This window comes from Chironomus tepperi, unplaced genomic scaffold (genome assembly GCF_022539635.2).
Source record: "Chironomus tepperi strain 1889 unplaced genomic scaffold, CSIRO-AGI_Ctep_v1 contig_364, whole genome shotgun sequence".
NCBI lineage: Eukaryota > Metazoa > Arthropoda > Insecta > Diptera > Chironomidae > Chironomus > Chironomus tepperi.
In genome coordinates, this window is record NW_027226486.1 from 35,617 (window position 1) to 52,788 (window position 17,172).

General features: G+C 28.8%; 1 protein-coding gene and 1 long non-coding RNA gene across 4 annotated transcripts; one reads left to right on the plus strand and one right to left on the minus strand.

Annotated features, from left to right (window-relative positions):
- The first annotated feature begins 1,976 nt into the window (after positions 1-1,976).
- Positions 1,977-9,815, plus strand: LOC139095349 (uncharacterized). 3 transcript variants are annotated; one of them, XM_070646685.1, is made up of 4 exons: positions 1,977-2,037; positions 4,612-4,973; positions 5,035-5,067; positions 8,611-9,815. In XM_070646685.1, the coding sequence occupies exons 2-4, from the start codon at positions 4,628-4,630 to the stop codon at positions 9,126-9,128; spliced, it is 897 nt and encodes a 298-aa protein (XP_070502786.1). In that variant the 5' UTR covers positions 1,977-2,037; positions 4,612-4,627; the 3' UTR covers positions 9,129-9,815. The 3 variants fall into 3 exon arrangements, with proteins under 3 accessions (XP_070502786.1, XP_070502784.1, XP_070502785.1); XM_070646683.1 differs by lacking the exon at positions 8,611-9,815 and adding an exon at positions 5,345-6,380; XM_070646684.1 differs by lacking the exon at positions 8,611-9,815 and adding an exon at positions 5,345-6,380 and having other exon boundaries at positions 5,038-5,067.
- A 224-nt stretch (positions 9,816-10,039) lies between these two features.
- On the minus strand, positions 10,040-16,373 carry LOC139095248 (uncharacterized). Its single transcript, XR_011544853.1, has 3 exons — positions 16,284-16,373; positions 14,735-14,806; positions 10,040-10,237 (listed from the first exon to the last, which is right to left on the minus strand). It is a non-coding gene; the product is annotated as an uncharacterized lncRNA (long non-coding RNA).
- Between the last annotated feature and the right edge of the window lie 799 nt (positions 16,374-17,172).

Here is a 17,172-nt window from a genome sequence, read left to right on the forward strand (position 1 = left end):
ACGTTTAACGTCCATATGGCTGCCAAAAATAGGCGACATTCATTTGATGTTAATAAAAGAGGTTTAGCAAAGCCTTAAAAGCTCCGTGGAGGAGCCTTCTTCATATGTGTCGTTCAAGAGTTCCAAAAATGCAGACTCCAGACATTTGATGCTTGAGTCGGAGTTGGACGTTTGATCAAATGCTTTTGTACATGTTAACTGTTAAACAAGCTTCAGGGTAAATACTTGTAATAAATTATGTAATAAGAGACATGATCCAAAAATCAGAGTTTGATATATTGATCATCATACATGATTGATGACCAGATAAGCAACTTGAGTGGTTTTTTCCATTAAACTCAATTCAATTAACATATCTTAAAAATCCACACTTAATTTTACTACCTCAATTTTATTTCAGTTCACGAAGCGAGACACGATGATTCACGAAATGCATGCATTTACTTTGTATATTTACTTCCAACATATGATCATATTCAGAAGCGTTAATTGGCTTGGTCAATTGAATTAAAATAATTTCAAAAAATTCAGGCACTTATCACTTCCGAATTTTTCACTTTAACAATCCAATTTAATTTAATTAATCAAAATTTGAAGATAACCTCCACCAGTCAATTGGTTATTGTTCTGAGAACCTTAAAGAGTCTCCTACCGACAAAAAAATAAACTGATAATAATAATAACGACTCATTTCGGGGAAGCCGCACTCTCACAATCAAAAACAAGTTCCGATGAATATAAAATTCAATATTTTTTTTAGCGAACAAAGTCGAGAGAGAAATAAGGTGATCGTGTATGAAGCATGGCGCTCTATTTTTTTACACACGCGGCTGAGAAATTACTCAGAATTTTTTGTTGTATCCATAAGCATGTAAATAATTTTGAAAATTTATGGCAAGCTATTTAAGATTTTTTGGAAAAAATATTTTGAGAATTCCGGCAAACTAAAATGTTTGTTTAATAATAATTGAGCACATTTAAAATATGTTGGGTATCGTTGACTGATAGGATTATTATTTTTCGGAAAAGTTATTTTTTTTTTAAGTTTGTTAGGCTAAAATCGAGAAGCTGATAACTTAAAACAGAATTAATTTTCAATTTATATTCATTTTGAAGTTATTTTTATAGGGCAATGCTGTTCAAGGGCATGTAAGGAATGTGATATGGGAATCAATCTACCCTTATCCCTTCCCTACTCTACTCTTTCATACTTCCACCCCCATCCCCCTCTTCTCCCACGGACGAGCTAATCTCCTTATTATGTTCATAAAGTTGACGGAAATTCCAACAACATCCAGTACTCTTTTATTATCAAATTGATATGGATATGACAAGCATTTTTTAAAAAATGGCACAAAACGCCAAATTTTATCAAACTAGTTGCCATTATGTGGATAAAAACAGTGACGTAGATGTGCCTGGCTAACTTTGTTGTGTCACTCAAAGACAATTGACTTATGCAGTTTGAGAATATATGACGTTTTATAGAAAGATGACTGTCTAGAACAATGACGTACAAACTTTTTCGGACAAAAAAAAAAAAAGCTTATACATAGTCCAATGCTGATGTCAGTCTGTACACTGCTCAGAGTCACATATTACTGGTATTGGATTTTTTAACATTTCCACGTCATTTCCTTTTTAGGGCTAGAACTCTACTTATCAGCGTATCCCGACATACAGGCTACCCATCATTGAACCATATCTCCTGCCTGTTTGGCACTCCCAAAATGGAGCCTAAAACATCAAAATGTTGTCAATAATTAATTTAAATCGATGAGCCGGCTGTTATTAATCACCTTCGATCATTTGTGGAAGCATGTCTTTCTCAGAATCACCGGAATCGGTCAAACGCCACAACTTTTCATTCACATACGAAATATAACTTGCAAAGACTTTAATTTTTTGCGCTCGCGAGTAAAATATTGAGTTTAAATGACGACTTTTCATTGCGGGGCTCGCATTATAGTTTAGAACATTGACAGAATCACACGGATTGAATCTGGTGAAGACGTTGAAGAGGAATTAACTAAAACGGTAATAACATTCATATATTTTTATAATTTAGTGAATATTTTTGAATAAATTTAGTTATTGTTAGTAAATTTAAATTAATTAAATTGGAAAAAAAAGAAGTTTTCGAAGAAAAATCTGGTTTTTGTGGTGCTTTGAAATATTATTTGATGATGGTATCGACACTTCAAAAAAATATAAATTTATCAACAGATATATTAAAATAAGTGCAATATGAATTAATTGAAGTAATTTTAAAATTTTTGAAAATTTTAATTTAAAAGAAAAAAATGGAAAAAGATGAAAAAAAATAAGCTAAAGAAAAATTTGATGTCTAGGTCTTGTTGAACAATTTTGTATCGCATAGTAAAAAATTCAATTTTCAATATTCAAATAAGATTTTTTAATTTTTTCATTTTAAAAATCAAAACTTTACTCATGAGAGAGAATCATTTGTGCAGTAAATTTATGAAAGAAAACATTAATACGCTCTCATGTATAACTTATGTTATCCAATGAGTAATAATGCTCCAATGTGGTACTCGGAGCAAAAAACATAAAATTTAGAATCTTGATTATCAGCAAGTTAAAGCATTTATAGCTCCGTAACAATGGTTTAAGTCAAAACAAAACCCAAAAGGGTCCCCACCCCCTAATCCCTAAAAATAGACATTTCTTCACTAGTCACGTACTTAAGTTATTTTTAGTTAATGCGAATTATTTTTTTAAATATTTACTTTAAATCTTCTTATTTATGTGCGTTGATCATGTTTTTCACGCAAAATTTACATCAATATCTGATGAGAACAATAAACAACGATATTAAAGCTGTCAAAATCTCTTTACACAATTCAAGAGAATAACTAAGATATCTCAATTGCTTTTCTTTTTGAGAAGCTTCTCTCTCGCAATATCTCAGAATTAGACGAAGCAACACAATTAAGTACTAGATTCACTTTTATTTTTTCTTTCACTTTTCCCTGAATTTTATCATTTTCCGAGAAAATTTAAATTTTCTTAAAATCAATTTTTTAAATTTCTTCATAAAAAATAGCCTGTGTGGCTTAATAAAACTTAAACATTCTCAATTTTTATCAAAGTTTCTTGCGAAATCACATTTTTGTGATAAAATGAAGGACTTTGTATCAATTTCTTAGAACTTTTTTATCACAATTTTAAAGGCTATCTAAATATTTTTTGCACTTAAATTAACACATTAATTCTTACTAGGAATTAAACTTTCCACGACTACTCCGACTCGATTTTTTAACTACGTAAAACTATACGGATAACTAGTTATTTTAACTTAGAGTTATAGCTTTATAGAGTATGTTCTGGAATTTATATTGATATTGATGTACAAACCTTCTACAAAAGTTATAATTTGCTTATAATTAAGCAAACACTTCTGAATTCATTCTTTTTAAAACCTGAAACAAGCAAAATCAAGCTTAATGATATTTGATTACGCATCTGTTGAGCATCGTCCACACTAGAACCCTCAAACTTGTGTACCGTGGAATAAATGTTTCCCAACTGTGCTTTGTTTTTCAGCTTCAATATGGCCGTTGAATTATCAATTACAAGATTAATTAAGGAAGATTCTAAAATTAAAATTTGAATTTTAAATGAAAATTTAAATTTGAAACCTTAAAAAATGAATTTACATTAGATAAAAAATTGATAAAATAATATTTTAAATGTTTTACCTCGATTAAATCAAAAATTGCTGACTTCTCAAAATAGATTGATGATCTTTGAATATTCATTTACATGACAAAGATTTGGTTAGTTTCAATAAATGGGAAAATTGTTATAATTTCAAATAATATACATAGTATAACATTGATAACAGTAATATGACTCAGCAGAGTGATAGACAGAGAGGACGATGGGAGGTCACATACTCCAATTCTTTAAGATTCGGCCAAGAATCCGCAGTTGAGATCTCAATCATTTTATGCATTGTAGATGCTTTTATCATGGTTTTTTGACTTTCCCTTCTAGTTTGTCCAAGGCTGCAAACTCACAAACCCTTCAATTTTGTAATTTTTTTGAGTAATTTAGGAACTTTGAAATTTCAAAAAAAAAGAAATCACAAAACACTTTCTAGCTACATTCCTGTAATTAGGGTATTCAACACCACGGTATTAAAATATATGAACAATTGTTATTGAAATCTCTAGATATAACATATGCAGGGTTTTGAATTCGCTCTATAACATTATTTAATTTGAATATTTTTTATAACGGAATCAACTCTTAACTTACAAGCATGATCACCAAAACGAACGTACCAATGAAAACATTCAATAAATCATTTTAAAATTGCTCAATTTGTTCTTCTTGCTTATTTTGGATACCCATATAAAAAGATTAATGGATGAACGAATGAATAAAACGACTACAAGAAGCGAAAAAGAAGCAAATAAATATTTATTTTCGTTTTGGCACGCCTCTTAAGTCTCAAAATACAATACAAGCCGCTTACATTGTTTGTTAAACAAGCAAATGTTAGCGCCTGCTTATAAATCACTTTAATTTGTCAAGAGCTGTCAACTAATATCTGAATGGTTTTTAAATTTTAAAATATTTCAGGATATCCACAGGTGAAATGCAGCGAAGAAAAAAGCGTACAACAAAAGTCAGAAAAAAGGTCAACAACTGTGCATATTGCAAGATTCATGGTGAGGAACGTTTAGCAAAAGGTCACAGAGGAAAATGCAAATACAATGTTAAGGAACACATAGACAAATGTCCAGACTGTCTAAAAAATCAAGAAAAGACAGTAAGAATGCAAAAATATCGCAACAATAATTCTGAAAGCAGAACTGATGACTCAAGAGTAACTAGTTCAACTTTGGAAGCTGCTACTGTTTTAGGAGTTAATTCCGATATCAAAGACAGTTGGATTCCATATGATGATAGTGAGACACCTCCGGAAAATGAAGAATATCTCAGTAAGGATTTATATCGAGTTCTATTATAAGAGCTTTAACTGATAAGACTACTATTTTTCAGAAGATGGCACTGATTCTGATAAATTGACATGGGGTAAATAATACTTACTTTTTAAGATTGACTTCACTTCCTGAAAACAAATTTTTAAGATTCAGTTACACAACAATTGACTTTGAATATATTAATATTGTTTGGAATGTAAGGCTTAGTTGCCTTCAATTGGAAGTCTCATGGCAGCCATACTTGTAAAATCAATCAGAACCTTGACAGATGTGTTGCGTCAGATCCTTTTCCATATTGTCCTAATTTTATCATATCCTTAGCTTTTATTTAACATTACACTGTACCTAACCGACACCATTCATTTTAGATAAGCTTCCAGTAAGCAAAAAAGAAAACAATGATACTTTATCTATCGCTGATCCACCGATATTTACATTAATCATCATGGCAGAATATTATCCATTTCGAATATTGAAAAATGATTATGCTGAAGAATTTAAGCGAGAAATAGACAATTTTCCTGGGACATCAACTGACACTGGTCTTAGGATACAATATAAATTTTATGAAAAAGGATTTATAAAAATTGCATGCTTGGATGAAGTGACGAAAGACGTGATCTTACAATTAGCTAGGGAATTCACAAAGAGATATCCGAATCAAAAGATAATTGTGATTCACGAAAGTGAGCTATTGACAGTCATCAAAATGTCATGTATCCTGAAAAAAGTAAAGAGCTTTTTCACAGTCGACGATGAATTTTTGAGAGAAATTCAAGACAAAAACAGATTAAATACAACAAATTGGTTTGTCGAGGAAGCAAAATACATCCCAGAACCTCCAGATCCGCCAAAACAACAGAAATTTTATTTCACTGTCGATCTTCTTAGTGCTGGCTATATACAGTATAGAAGCTTTCATCTTGATATAAAGGATGAATGCGTACAAATTTGTGTAAGGAATAGAAAAGAACTGCAGCGCATGTATGACATGTCATTACTATGAAGTTGTTAATTATTGATCATGCCATGCAAATGACAAATAAAATAATATAAAATGAGTATTTTCTCCTTATACATACTTAATACGAAATTTTATTTTGTGCTTACATTCTAATTTATGACTATGAGAAGATAAAGCATTTTAATTGTGTGGATGTATTTTGATTAATTGTTGTTGTTTTTTGTGAAGGCACACGACAGAGAACAGCTGCAAAATATGCGCGATGCTTACCTCATGTCCGATTATAACAGCTTGGGCAAGATTTTTCTTATCTTAAAGGTTCTTATCTTTATTGCATAAAAATTAACATAATGTGCAAACGGAATCGAAAATATTTCCTAAAATGAATTTGTACATAACTGCACGACAATTTTGTACATTCTTTATGTTAATTGCTGAAAAATAAAAAATTTAAACTGACATAAATTTAAATATGAATCAATAAAACAAATTAATATTATTCAATTGATTTTATTTGAAAATACTCATCAAATTATCGTTAAACTAATCACCATTCATCTGTGAAATGTGTGAAATGATTCGATTAAGGATAATTTCTGTATTTACTTTAAACGGTAATTTCAATAAAAACAAGCCTGTCTTATGAAGACACAGATTTTAGTTTCATTTCAATGATGACGTAGACCTTCATGATGACGATTTATCTGAGAAAAAAATCAAATATTAAGAAAAATTATTCAAGTCAATGTTCATTTTGATAAAGGATTCATGTCAACTACAGCTCTGTAAACAACTTTCACTGATGATAATTATATTTATTTGTAATCATAATAAGTTTTTTATTCCTATGGGTCCTTATCTAATTCAAAGATTCTGGATGAAATAGTCATATCTACAGTGATTTTTGGTCTCTTTCCATATTTCTAGCTGTTGTGGTTTTAAAAAATATGCATTTAAAGTTGTATTGCACACAAAAATTTGAGATTAAAAAAATGTTGTTACAGACTTGGAAAAGCAGAACTGCTGCTTCCAACTATTAGTATTTTGTTCAAACTAAAGAAATCTGAAAGAATTTTGTATTTTCGTCAATCCATTAATGAATTATGAACATTTAAAGATTTTTTTTTGTTTCAGTCATCAGACAAATGCTTGTTGGAACTAAGCAGTTTCGTTTTGAACTTCCAACATACGTTCGTCTTATTAAGCAACCAAAATGCTATCTTTTACAGTTTATAGACATTTTTATAAGCAATATATTTGCAAAATTTCAATACTTTTCATAATTCCATTGTTGAGAAATCATAAAAATGTTGAAACTAAACATAAATCAAATTCGTTTTATACCAAAAATTAATATATTACCTAAAAATTTTCCAAAAATTTTTCTTATAAAAGATGGAAAACTTAATTACCTTTCCAAAAATCTAATTGATAGTTTTTCATGGAAATATTTGGAAAATTAAAAAAATTAATGATCGGGTTTTGTATTACATGAATCACATGCAGATATTTTTTTTCCATTCTTTTAAAGTATAAAATAAAAATTGAGCATGTACTCAATATACTCAAAAACTCGTGACGTATGATTCTCTTGAATCATATTCACACCAAATTTTCAATTTGAATGAATAGATTGTTTTTGGTTTTCAGTAAAACAATTTTTTTACTTGCTGGATTACCCTGTGAAAATCATGAATTGTGTTCCATAGCCAAAAATCTGTGCTTAAAAATACCAATCCAACAGTGAAAATCACATTTCGATTGGTGCTTCCAGTGAAGAGAAATTCCAAAAACAACGCTTTCTGTTTATTATCAAGTTAGTTCACGCGATAACTCGACTTAAACTCAAAATTAAGACATGGGATTTGTTGCAATTCATATATATTTGCCACCGCACCAAAGATTTAGTTTTTAGGGTCATGAGATGCACATCGAATGAGGCACAAAATGGAAAAAAACAGTCGATTTTTTGTAAATTATAACCGATTATTCCAAAACACGTGAAAGAATTAATTTTCTATCTTTCTATTTCAACTCTTTTTAATGCTGTACGAATGATTTTCTGTATTTTTATTTTTGTCATCACAATTTACTGATCGACGTATGGTGTGAATATTCTCATGAAGCGTGTTCCGCTTATAGTAACGACGACTCATTTCTCTCATTTTTTGTTGAACTTAAATAAAAATCATTCAGTTCACATTGAGCTGTTGAATAAAATAAAGCACTTACGTTAGGGAGAAAAAAATATTTTTGACAGTTGCAAAAACATAGTAGGGATTAAAAAATTGATTTTTCGATTTAATTTTACAAGCATAATTAGTTTATCAAAAATGAATATGATTAAAGGTAATATGTTTATTAATTAAGTTAAAAGTTATATTTAACTCACTCACACTCTTGCATTAACACTCGTGGCCCGAGTCGTAGTTCAATCTTAATTTTATAAATCTATCAATAAACTAGTGTTAAAAATTATACATTGTTAATATGCAGTAAATATTCTTCAACTTTTTAATTATTGGCAATATGTAATACACGAGCTGCTTGGTTTATTAATGCCAAATTGACGTCCATGTGAGGCTTAGCGGAGCCTTTAAAATTCTATTAATTACTATTAGCTTTAATATAGATTCTGAATTTTCACCTAATTCTATTATTTCTTAACAGGTGCATACAAAAATGAGAGAAAGATGAAGAGCTTTCTACAATTTAAGAAGAATGGACTAAGGGATAAGTTTCAAGCTTTGAAACTTAAATCAGCCAAAACAGAAGAAACAAATAACACTAAATTTCCGGAGAATCTCATCGAAGATTTTTTGACATTTGCAATTATTCCAAAAGAATTTCCAAAAACATACTTAACCATGGAATATGTTAAGGAAATAATTATAATGATTGAGACAGGAAAATCACAAATTCCGGATGGTGAAAGAATGCCTCAAATTGTGTACATGATATCCGAGGCTGGATACTGCAAAGTCAAGGTCATTAATGCATTTTCAAAGAAATGGATCGTAGATAAGATTGCAAGACTCAGTTATCACAATATGCCGTTGATTGTTACACCAGTTAGTAGGATCCCAAAATGCTTTTATGCTGCTGGAATTCCTGGAGAAATTCTTGATGATTTAATGATTTTAACAAAATTCCAAAAAGCATTAACACAAATCGTTGGTCTATTTTAAGCAAAACACAGGCAGGAAATAATTTCTTTGCGCTGATTGAAGTAGATGCTGTTAGTGCCCATGAAATTGAGTCATCAAATCGGATGCTTATGTTTGAGGATCAACAAATTGATTTTGGATTTTTGGAAATAACTGATTAAAGTGATAACGGCAAGAACCCTAGCTGACACTATATGATATAATTGCAGGGGCGTAGCAAAGGGGAGAGGGGGCATTGGGGATACAGACAAAAATATAAAATCCGTTTATTTTGTAATGTTTTATTTTATTTTTCATATTTTTGGTGAATTTTTAAAAAAGTTCGTAAAAAACCGTTTAGCTCCCCTAGTAAAATTTTCTGGCTACGACCTTGTATTAATGTCATAGAATATTATCTCTTAGGGGCCTTTCTTTTATTACGTTAAAGAATAACGAACTTTTTTCAAAAATGTATGATGGAATTCTCGGAATTAAAATTGTTTAAATGAAAATTAATCACACCCCCTCCCTCCCTGAACGTAATAAGTGAAAGGACCCTTAAGGAAATCAATTGATTACTGGATTTATTATTTTTTCAATTTTTTAAATAATATCATTTTCACAATAAAAATGTTTATGACGCAATATGAAGAGGTGACAATACATGCATGCAAATATATACCATGATATATGTATGTATTTTATATTTCTATTTTATTCATTTTCTTTTCGTTGACCGAGATCTTGAATAATCTTCACAGCTAAAAAAATATGCATTTTAGAATCATTGACCTCTTAAATTCTAAATTTTTAGCGAATTTTTTTTAAAAGAAATCTCAAAATTTAATTGAAATATTTTTTGAACTTTATATTGCTAATAATATTAAAGGAGCATTTTATGTGAATCATGTAAACTGAAATTTAAGAATAAAAAAGACAAATTAAGCGAAAAACCATTTTTAAATTAAGCATTAATTTTATTTATGTATTTCATGATTTTAACAATTTAAAGAGATTTAGCCAGATGCAAAATTTTCAGGATTCCAATGCGGAGCTGCCAACATTTACGGATTTGAGTCCGAACTCCATTGGACACGACTTCACTATTTTTGAGAGACGACTTCATTGTCGGGGTGCCTTTTTGGACCGGACTGAAATTGATTGACTTTTTTCAGATCATATTTAGAATCATAATAATGTCAAATGTCAATTATAAAAATCCTGTATTATTTTCACATTTATTGTTATGCTAGTTTTATGTCACTTTATTAACTGACTAGAGTGCATTGATGACGATGTATTTCATTCATAAAAAATACACATGTGTTTAAATCCCTCGGTCATATGTCCGATGTAAGGAAATGTGTATGATACCGTCATCAAACCAATACAAATAATCCAAAATAGTACGATCAGAAACATGTTTGGGTTTGGTCGACTTAAAAATAGAGTTAAAATGTATGATGAGGTCGCAAATGAGCACTAAATTCACCGAATTACTTAAAGACAGCTATCATATTCATTCATTTTAATAGTCCAAGTGCTATTCAGGCTTTTACTTCCATATGACAAATAAATAATGACAAATAAATAAATAAAAAATATTTTTTTAATAAAACATCAAATTGAAAAAAGAAAAAAATAAATGTAAAATATGAATCACGTTCCTCTCCCTGAACGAAACTGATGATAAACGAAAATGAAGAATATAAAAAAAATTGTTCAAGGTTACATTTTCTATTAACGCTTGTTTGTTCTTTTCACGACACAATCACTGTAACAGTAAATTAATGATCTTAATGATGAAAGTGTTGTATGAAAAAAAAGACAAAATAAGTTCAAAGTGCAGTATTTGAGTAAAGATCAAATTCATATTGACGGTAACTTCATTTAATCAGGCGTTACTAAAATATTTGCTAATTATTATCACATGAGAGGCACATCAAACATATACAAATTAATAACTCAGTATTTATTTGCAATATACGGCAAAAAGTAATAAACAGACAGTTTGTTTTGTAAGCACATAAACATACATTAGTCGTAATACATGTAATGAATAAAACACGTAATACATGTATGCATAAAACATAACATGTCTATATGTGTATAAAAAAAATTAAAAAAATAGCATCACATGTGCAGCAATGATGGATACTTTTTTAGGAATATGAAGTTATACCGTAATCTTTTTTTATTCCACAGACTATATGGATAACCAAAAAGATGACGATTGGGATGATGATACACAGCACAAAAAGAGAATTTGGCCTTGAAATTCACGCTTTTTTCTGTCCGTATAAAAAGATTAGACATGATTATCAATAATAAACTATAAAGTGTTCAACTTTATTAAACATTTGATGAAATTAAGTCTAAATATCGTTACATATAACAGGTTTATAGGAATGCCTGACATCCTATATAAAAATAGACAAAGTTGAAAAATTTATATTTCAAAACTCCAGAGTTGATTTAAAAATATCTTTGCATTGCGTTTTAGTTCGTTGCTTTGTGCATCTAAAAACTTAAAAATAATATTTTTTGCGTAGTTGGAACTAGATGAAAAGTTTCGCTCAAAAAGAATGGTTTTCATCACATACAAAGCACTCAGGTTCCAACCCTGGATATTATGTTAAAATATAGTTAATTTTTTTGAATAGTACAAACCAAGACCTTTTCGAAAATGTATAATATGTCATGTTAATAATGTAAAATATAAGAAATATAGCATAAAGAATTCATTTCTCATATATTTCAAAAAAAAATCACATGTTTTTTTTTTCAAATTACAGTACTAAGAACTAAAAATGACTTTTGGTGAATTTCAGACCTGAACAAAATTTGGATGTATGTGTGAATATTTTCTTTGATAAAGCTAAATAAAAGAAATTACATTTAGTTGCCGTTCGTCAATCGATTCGCGAGGACAAGGGAATAGTTTAAATGATTAATATTTTTTTAAAAACTTAAAAAATCAAGGTTCGAAAAGAATTGCAGAACATTTTTTGAAGACAATAAGAAGAAAGGAGTTAGAACTAGACGAGATTGTAGAGACGATAGGCATTCGTGAGGTGTAAGTGAACACAATTTATTATTGATAACTCAAAATGCATATAGAAATTCCCAATTCTTGGTGTTTCTATTCTCGGAGAGACCGGATAATCTGGAAGAAACTTTGTGATGATTTCCACAAATTTATCCATGGATTCCACAAAATCCATGGAATCCATAGTTTCTGCCAGATGATCCACTTGCAAATATTTATGGACAGTTAATTTCAATCACTATTGTGATAATAGCATGACTAATCAACCAGTTACTAATTTATTGATTGATAAACAATATCATTTCAGCTAAATTAACTTGTCAGGATGGGAAAAATATTTGTTAATAGACAACCGAAATTATGCAGATTCTGTGCTAACCATAACATTAATGTCCTCGAAAAAGGACATCGTAGTAAATGTGAATATCGAAATTGCAATTGTGACGAATGCAGAAAGAATGCCAAAAAGGTTCAAACATCAAAAGATCATCGGAAAAAGAAGACAGCACCTAAAATGAACCAGCCTGGCAGTTCATCTCAGAACACATCTGTGTTGAATGAATCAGTAACTGTAACTAATGAAACAGCAATGACTTTGAAAAGCTTTCTCGAAAGCAATTTGGAAAATTATTTTCAAAATTTGTCAAGCGATGTCTTAGGTAATCTATTAAGTCATTATATAGAATTTATATTGATTTTGTTATTTATGATCCGATCAGATACCAAAAATCAAGAAAATCCATCTCAACTCATACAAAGCCTTCCAATTATCTGTGTGGATGACAATATGAATGAAATTGATAATTTCAGTTCAGCTGATGCATCAACCAAAAATATGTCGGACCTCATTTTCCTCCTTCTCGGAATTTAAATTGTTTAAATCAGACTTAAACTCTCCCCCTACCTCAACCACCATTCTGAACATAATAAGTAAACGAACCCTTACTTTTACAATGTATGAGACAATTGTGTCATCACAAACTTTATATGTGAAATGCCATTAAGTCAGATGACTAAATTTCACACCTTTTTGGTTTTGAATATCAAATACAAAATATTAAACTACTAGTTAAGATTCATTTCCATTTTCTCAAATTAAGATCTTTAATCAGATAATTCTTTTCTAAGAATTTTTACCTTTAAAATTAAAAGACATCCTTACTTAATTTCATTTTGGATTTTCGGTTTAAAAAACCATGATTTATTGTATTTAACTTAAAATAAATTCCTTGGTGAAAGCTAAGAAAAGCTAACTTGACTTGATATTCTTGTTCAATTTTGATATTTAATGTACAATTTCCTTCAGATCTAAAATCAAAAAATAAGACAATTACTATAAAATGAAAGTTTAAAAAAATCAATTTAAATACTTTTGAGTTAGCACCAAACATGATCTTGGTTGAAGCAATGATTTGTACAGTAAAGACATCTGATGAAACAACCAAGGATTTGAAGTGGATCAAAATGTAGACATATGATCAAGAATTATTGAATATTGATTGATCAGTTCCGCATCACATCTATGTTTTGAGCAGCTAATCTCATTTTATGCAATTAAAATGAGCTGGACGCAGTCATTGTGGTCTGAAGATTTACCATCACCACTCGCCAGAACTTGTTTTACTGTAGTTCCACAAAAATCAATTCCATTAAATTGAACCAAAGTCGTTATAGTAAATAGCTTGCATTCTTTCAGCAACTCCACTGCTCTACTTATGACAACTGTTCTTAAACTTGAAACAAAGTTAGTCAAATAATTTATTTAAGTTTTAAATTAAATTAAAAACTTTAGTTTAAACTTACGAAAATTTCACAACTCTATATACATAGAAATAAAATTTGGACACTTTAATAAATTCTTTTGACACTTTTTTGCAATGATTAAAAATTTTGTTTTGGACATTCATGAAAAACATTTAAAAAAACTGCTTTTAATACATTTTTAAAAGCTTTTTTAAAAAATTTTAAAATCCAGTAAATTTCAACTCATGTCTTTGAAAATATTTTTTGAAAATTTAAATGCGTTTTTAAATTTAATTTGTTTTAAATTTCAAAATTGTCAATTTTATTTAAATTGACAAATTTAATTCAAGCTTTCAATGCTTGAAAGGAAACAAAATCTTATAGTCGAGATAATCGCGTTAAATAAATGTGTATATAAATTGTATATGTGTATAACTTAAAAATTATACTCTCACAATTGAATATATAAATTGTATATAAGAGTAAAAATATGATGACGAATGTTTACTTCAAATTCAATGAATCGGGTTGAGCTTCAAAAACATTAAATAAAAGATTATTTGAATGAACAATTTGAACAATTTAAATTGAATATTTTAAAGTTAGTTCCGAGATGCAAAAACTTTTTTTTTAAAAAAGTAAAAATTCAATTTCTAGAAAATCTTTTGTTTTGAGCTCTTAAGCTTCCTTTGGTCACAATACTTAGGCTTTAAAAATATCATATATCAGATTCAGCTCAAAATATAATTCCCTCGTTCCTTATCAAATAATTGCAGATTATTTTTTATTTGTACTTATTTTATGAGATTTTTTTTAAATTTTATACCATAACCAATTTATGCAGTTGAACTCATACTTCAGTATTTCCTGCTTATTTGATGACTTATTAAATATTTTATCATGTTCAATTTTTAAATTATTATTTTATCTTTAAATGAAACAATAAAGTGATATTTTAGACATTTTAAATAAATAATTTTAAATTTCAATTGTAACTTTAACACAATCGCGACACGAATTGAAATTTATCAAATTTTCATGAAAATTGTAAAAATGTTGAATAGCTAACGCATTAAATATTCATTAGTTTTACTAGTCTTAGCAATTATTTGCTGAAAATTTCAAATTGTTTATTTACTTAAAGCTTTAATCTTTGAGAAATCGAAATCATGTGTTCGAATCACATGGTCAATCATAAACAAATATAACCTTCTCAATTGAATCTAATGCTAGTTTTTATCAAATCATATAATTTCAAATAGGGTAAAAAATGTAATTTTTGGTCATTTTTCATTTTTGGACACTTTAAATGCTTATTTCTCTTCGCTGTTTTACATAAAATTGTTTGAAAGTGGTTTAAATTATCATATATTGTGAATACTTTCACCAAAAAAAATTTCAGAATTTTTGGACTTGTCATATCCAAGATATACCAACTTCAAAGTCAAATGTAATTTTTGGTCAAAAAAATGTAATTTTTGGTCAAAAAAAATGTAATTTTTGGTCACTTTTTTTTCGCAGGATGCATTGAAAATTTTGTATGGAAGGAATTTTTGGAAAAGTTTAATGAATGATTTAATGCCTTTCCACTTCAGCTACATCCATAAAATTTGAATCACACTTTTATTAGACCTAAATCTTTAAATTTGCATCAAAAAAGTTAAGATTAAAGGGAAAAAAATTTCACAAATTTTCATCGCTTACTTTTGTAAAAAGTGACCAAAAATTACATTTTTTTTTCCTTCCATACAAATTTTTCAATGCATCCTGCGAAAAAAAGTGACCAAAAATTACATTTTTTTTGACCAAAAATTACATTTGAAAATGGGTCATTTTGTATGAAGCATTTTAAAGAAGTGCTTCATTCATTTGAAAAGATTAATATGAGGAATGATAGAGACATGTGAAAGGCAACTTTTTGGGTACTTATTGGTTTATGAAAAACAAGTCCTTTAGCGCAAGCGGCTGTAACAAAAAATGGCCAAATTTTGGTCATTTTTCCAATTTTTTCTTTTGGAAATTTTAAGTTACAGGAAGTCCAAAAGTCAAAAATTTTAATGCAGAAGTTCTTATTTTTTGACCTTTTACGACTCTTCTATACAAACTATGGTCCGAAAATGCTTAAAAATGCCTTTTTCAAAAATGACCAAAAAAAGTGACCAAAAATTACATTTTTTACCCTATATTAAATAATTTAAAACATTTAATAATTTTTTATGAAGTATATATCAAGACCATTGACTTTTGACATTAATAATATAAAAGTAAGACACTTCAATAATTTTAAATTGATAATTTTTGAAATTTTTTTAACTTCTGTGAAATTTTATGGAAATTTTCTAAAATTAAGACTAGTAAAATTCTAAAATAATTAACACATTAGCTATCCAACATTAACAACTAACCATGATTAAGTTCCACTAAATAGATTAAAAATTGTATTTATAAACGGACTTTACATCGCGATCCTTCGAAACTAACTGGTTATTCATTCAAACCAAATAACCGACCGATTGTGATTTCTGAGAAAAAAGTTCTCTCATATCTTTAAGCCTTGTCATATTTAAACTCTCTCAATTTTGTGCATATCTCTTCAAAACAATTTAAACAGTGGTTCGAAACCTTTTTTCTGTCTCGGGACATTATTAAATTTGTAAAATTATCGCAGCATACTTGAACATCCTATCTAGCATACCAAAGTGTCGCGGCACACAGGTTGTCCTTTACTGATTTGGATATTTACTATCATATAGCACAAAACTTAAATATAAATGACACAGCAAAAAAAATTGTTAAACTTGGCGAATGGTTGTTAAAAAATGATAGTCATATTTTGAATAGATGTTAATATTTGAAGAAAAAATTTGCAAGTCGTAACTCAGACTTCAATATTTAAATTAAGAATCATAGTGTGAGGAACGATGCATAATTACTGAAAATAAGAAGCTGACAGAAGATATCTAAAGACAGATCCAACTCCCGACAAACTCTAAATGCGACAATCCACGTGCGCCTTCGCCAACAAACTAAATAAGTTAACAAACTTAGTATGACAATTTGAGCATTTCAATTAACTTGAATAAAATTATATAAAATTCAATCAAAAATCATGAAAATTGCTCAAATTTCAATTCACAATGATCTCATGAACTTTTTATAGCTCAACAGTAACGTATTTTTAAAATTTGATAGTAAGCTTTCACCTAAGAAGAGCTTTTTTGTGCGATCAGATTTAAAACTTGAAGTGTATGATTAATAATTTAATCTAAACTTTAAGCTCAGCATGAAATTTTA

Excerpts from the sequence above, each read along its gene's own strand:
- LOC139095349 (XM_070646683.1), top strand. The coding sequence starts at position 4,628 with ATGCAGCGAAGAAAAAAGCGTACAACAAAAGTCAGAAAAAAGGTCAAC. Across the intron at positions 4,974-5,034 it reads GGAAAATGAAGAATATCTCA|AAGATGGCACTGATTCTGAT; the intron begins GTAAGGATTTAT and ends ACTATTTTTCAG. Across the intron at positions 5,068-5,344 it reads TTCTGATAAATTGACATGGG|ATAAGCTTCCAGTAAGCAAA; the intron begins GTAAATAATACT and ends CATTCATTTTAG.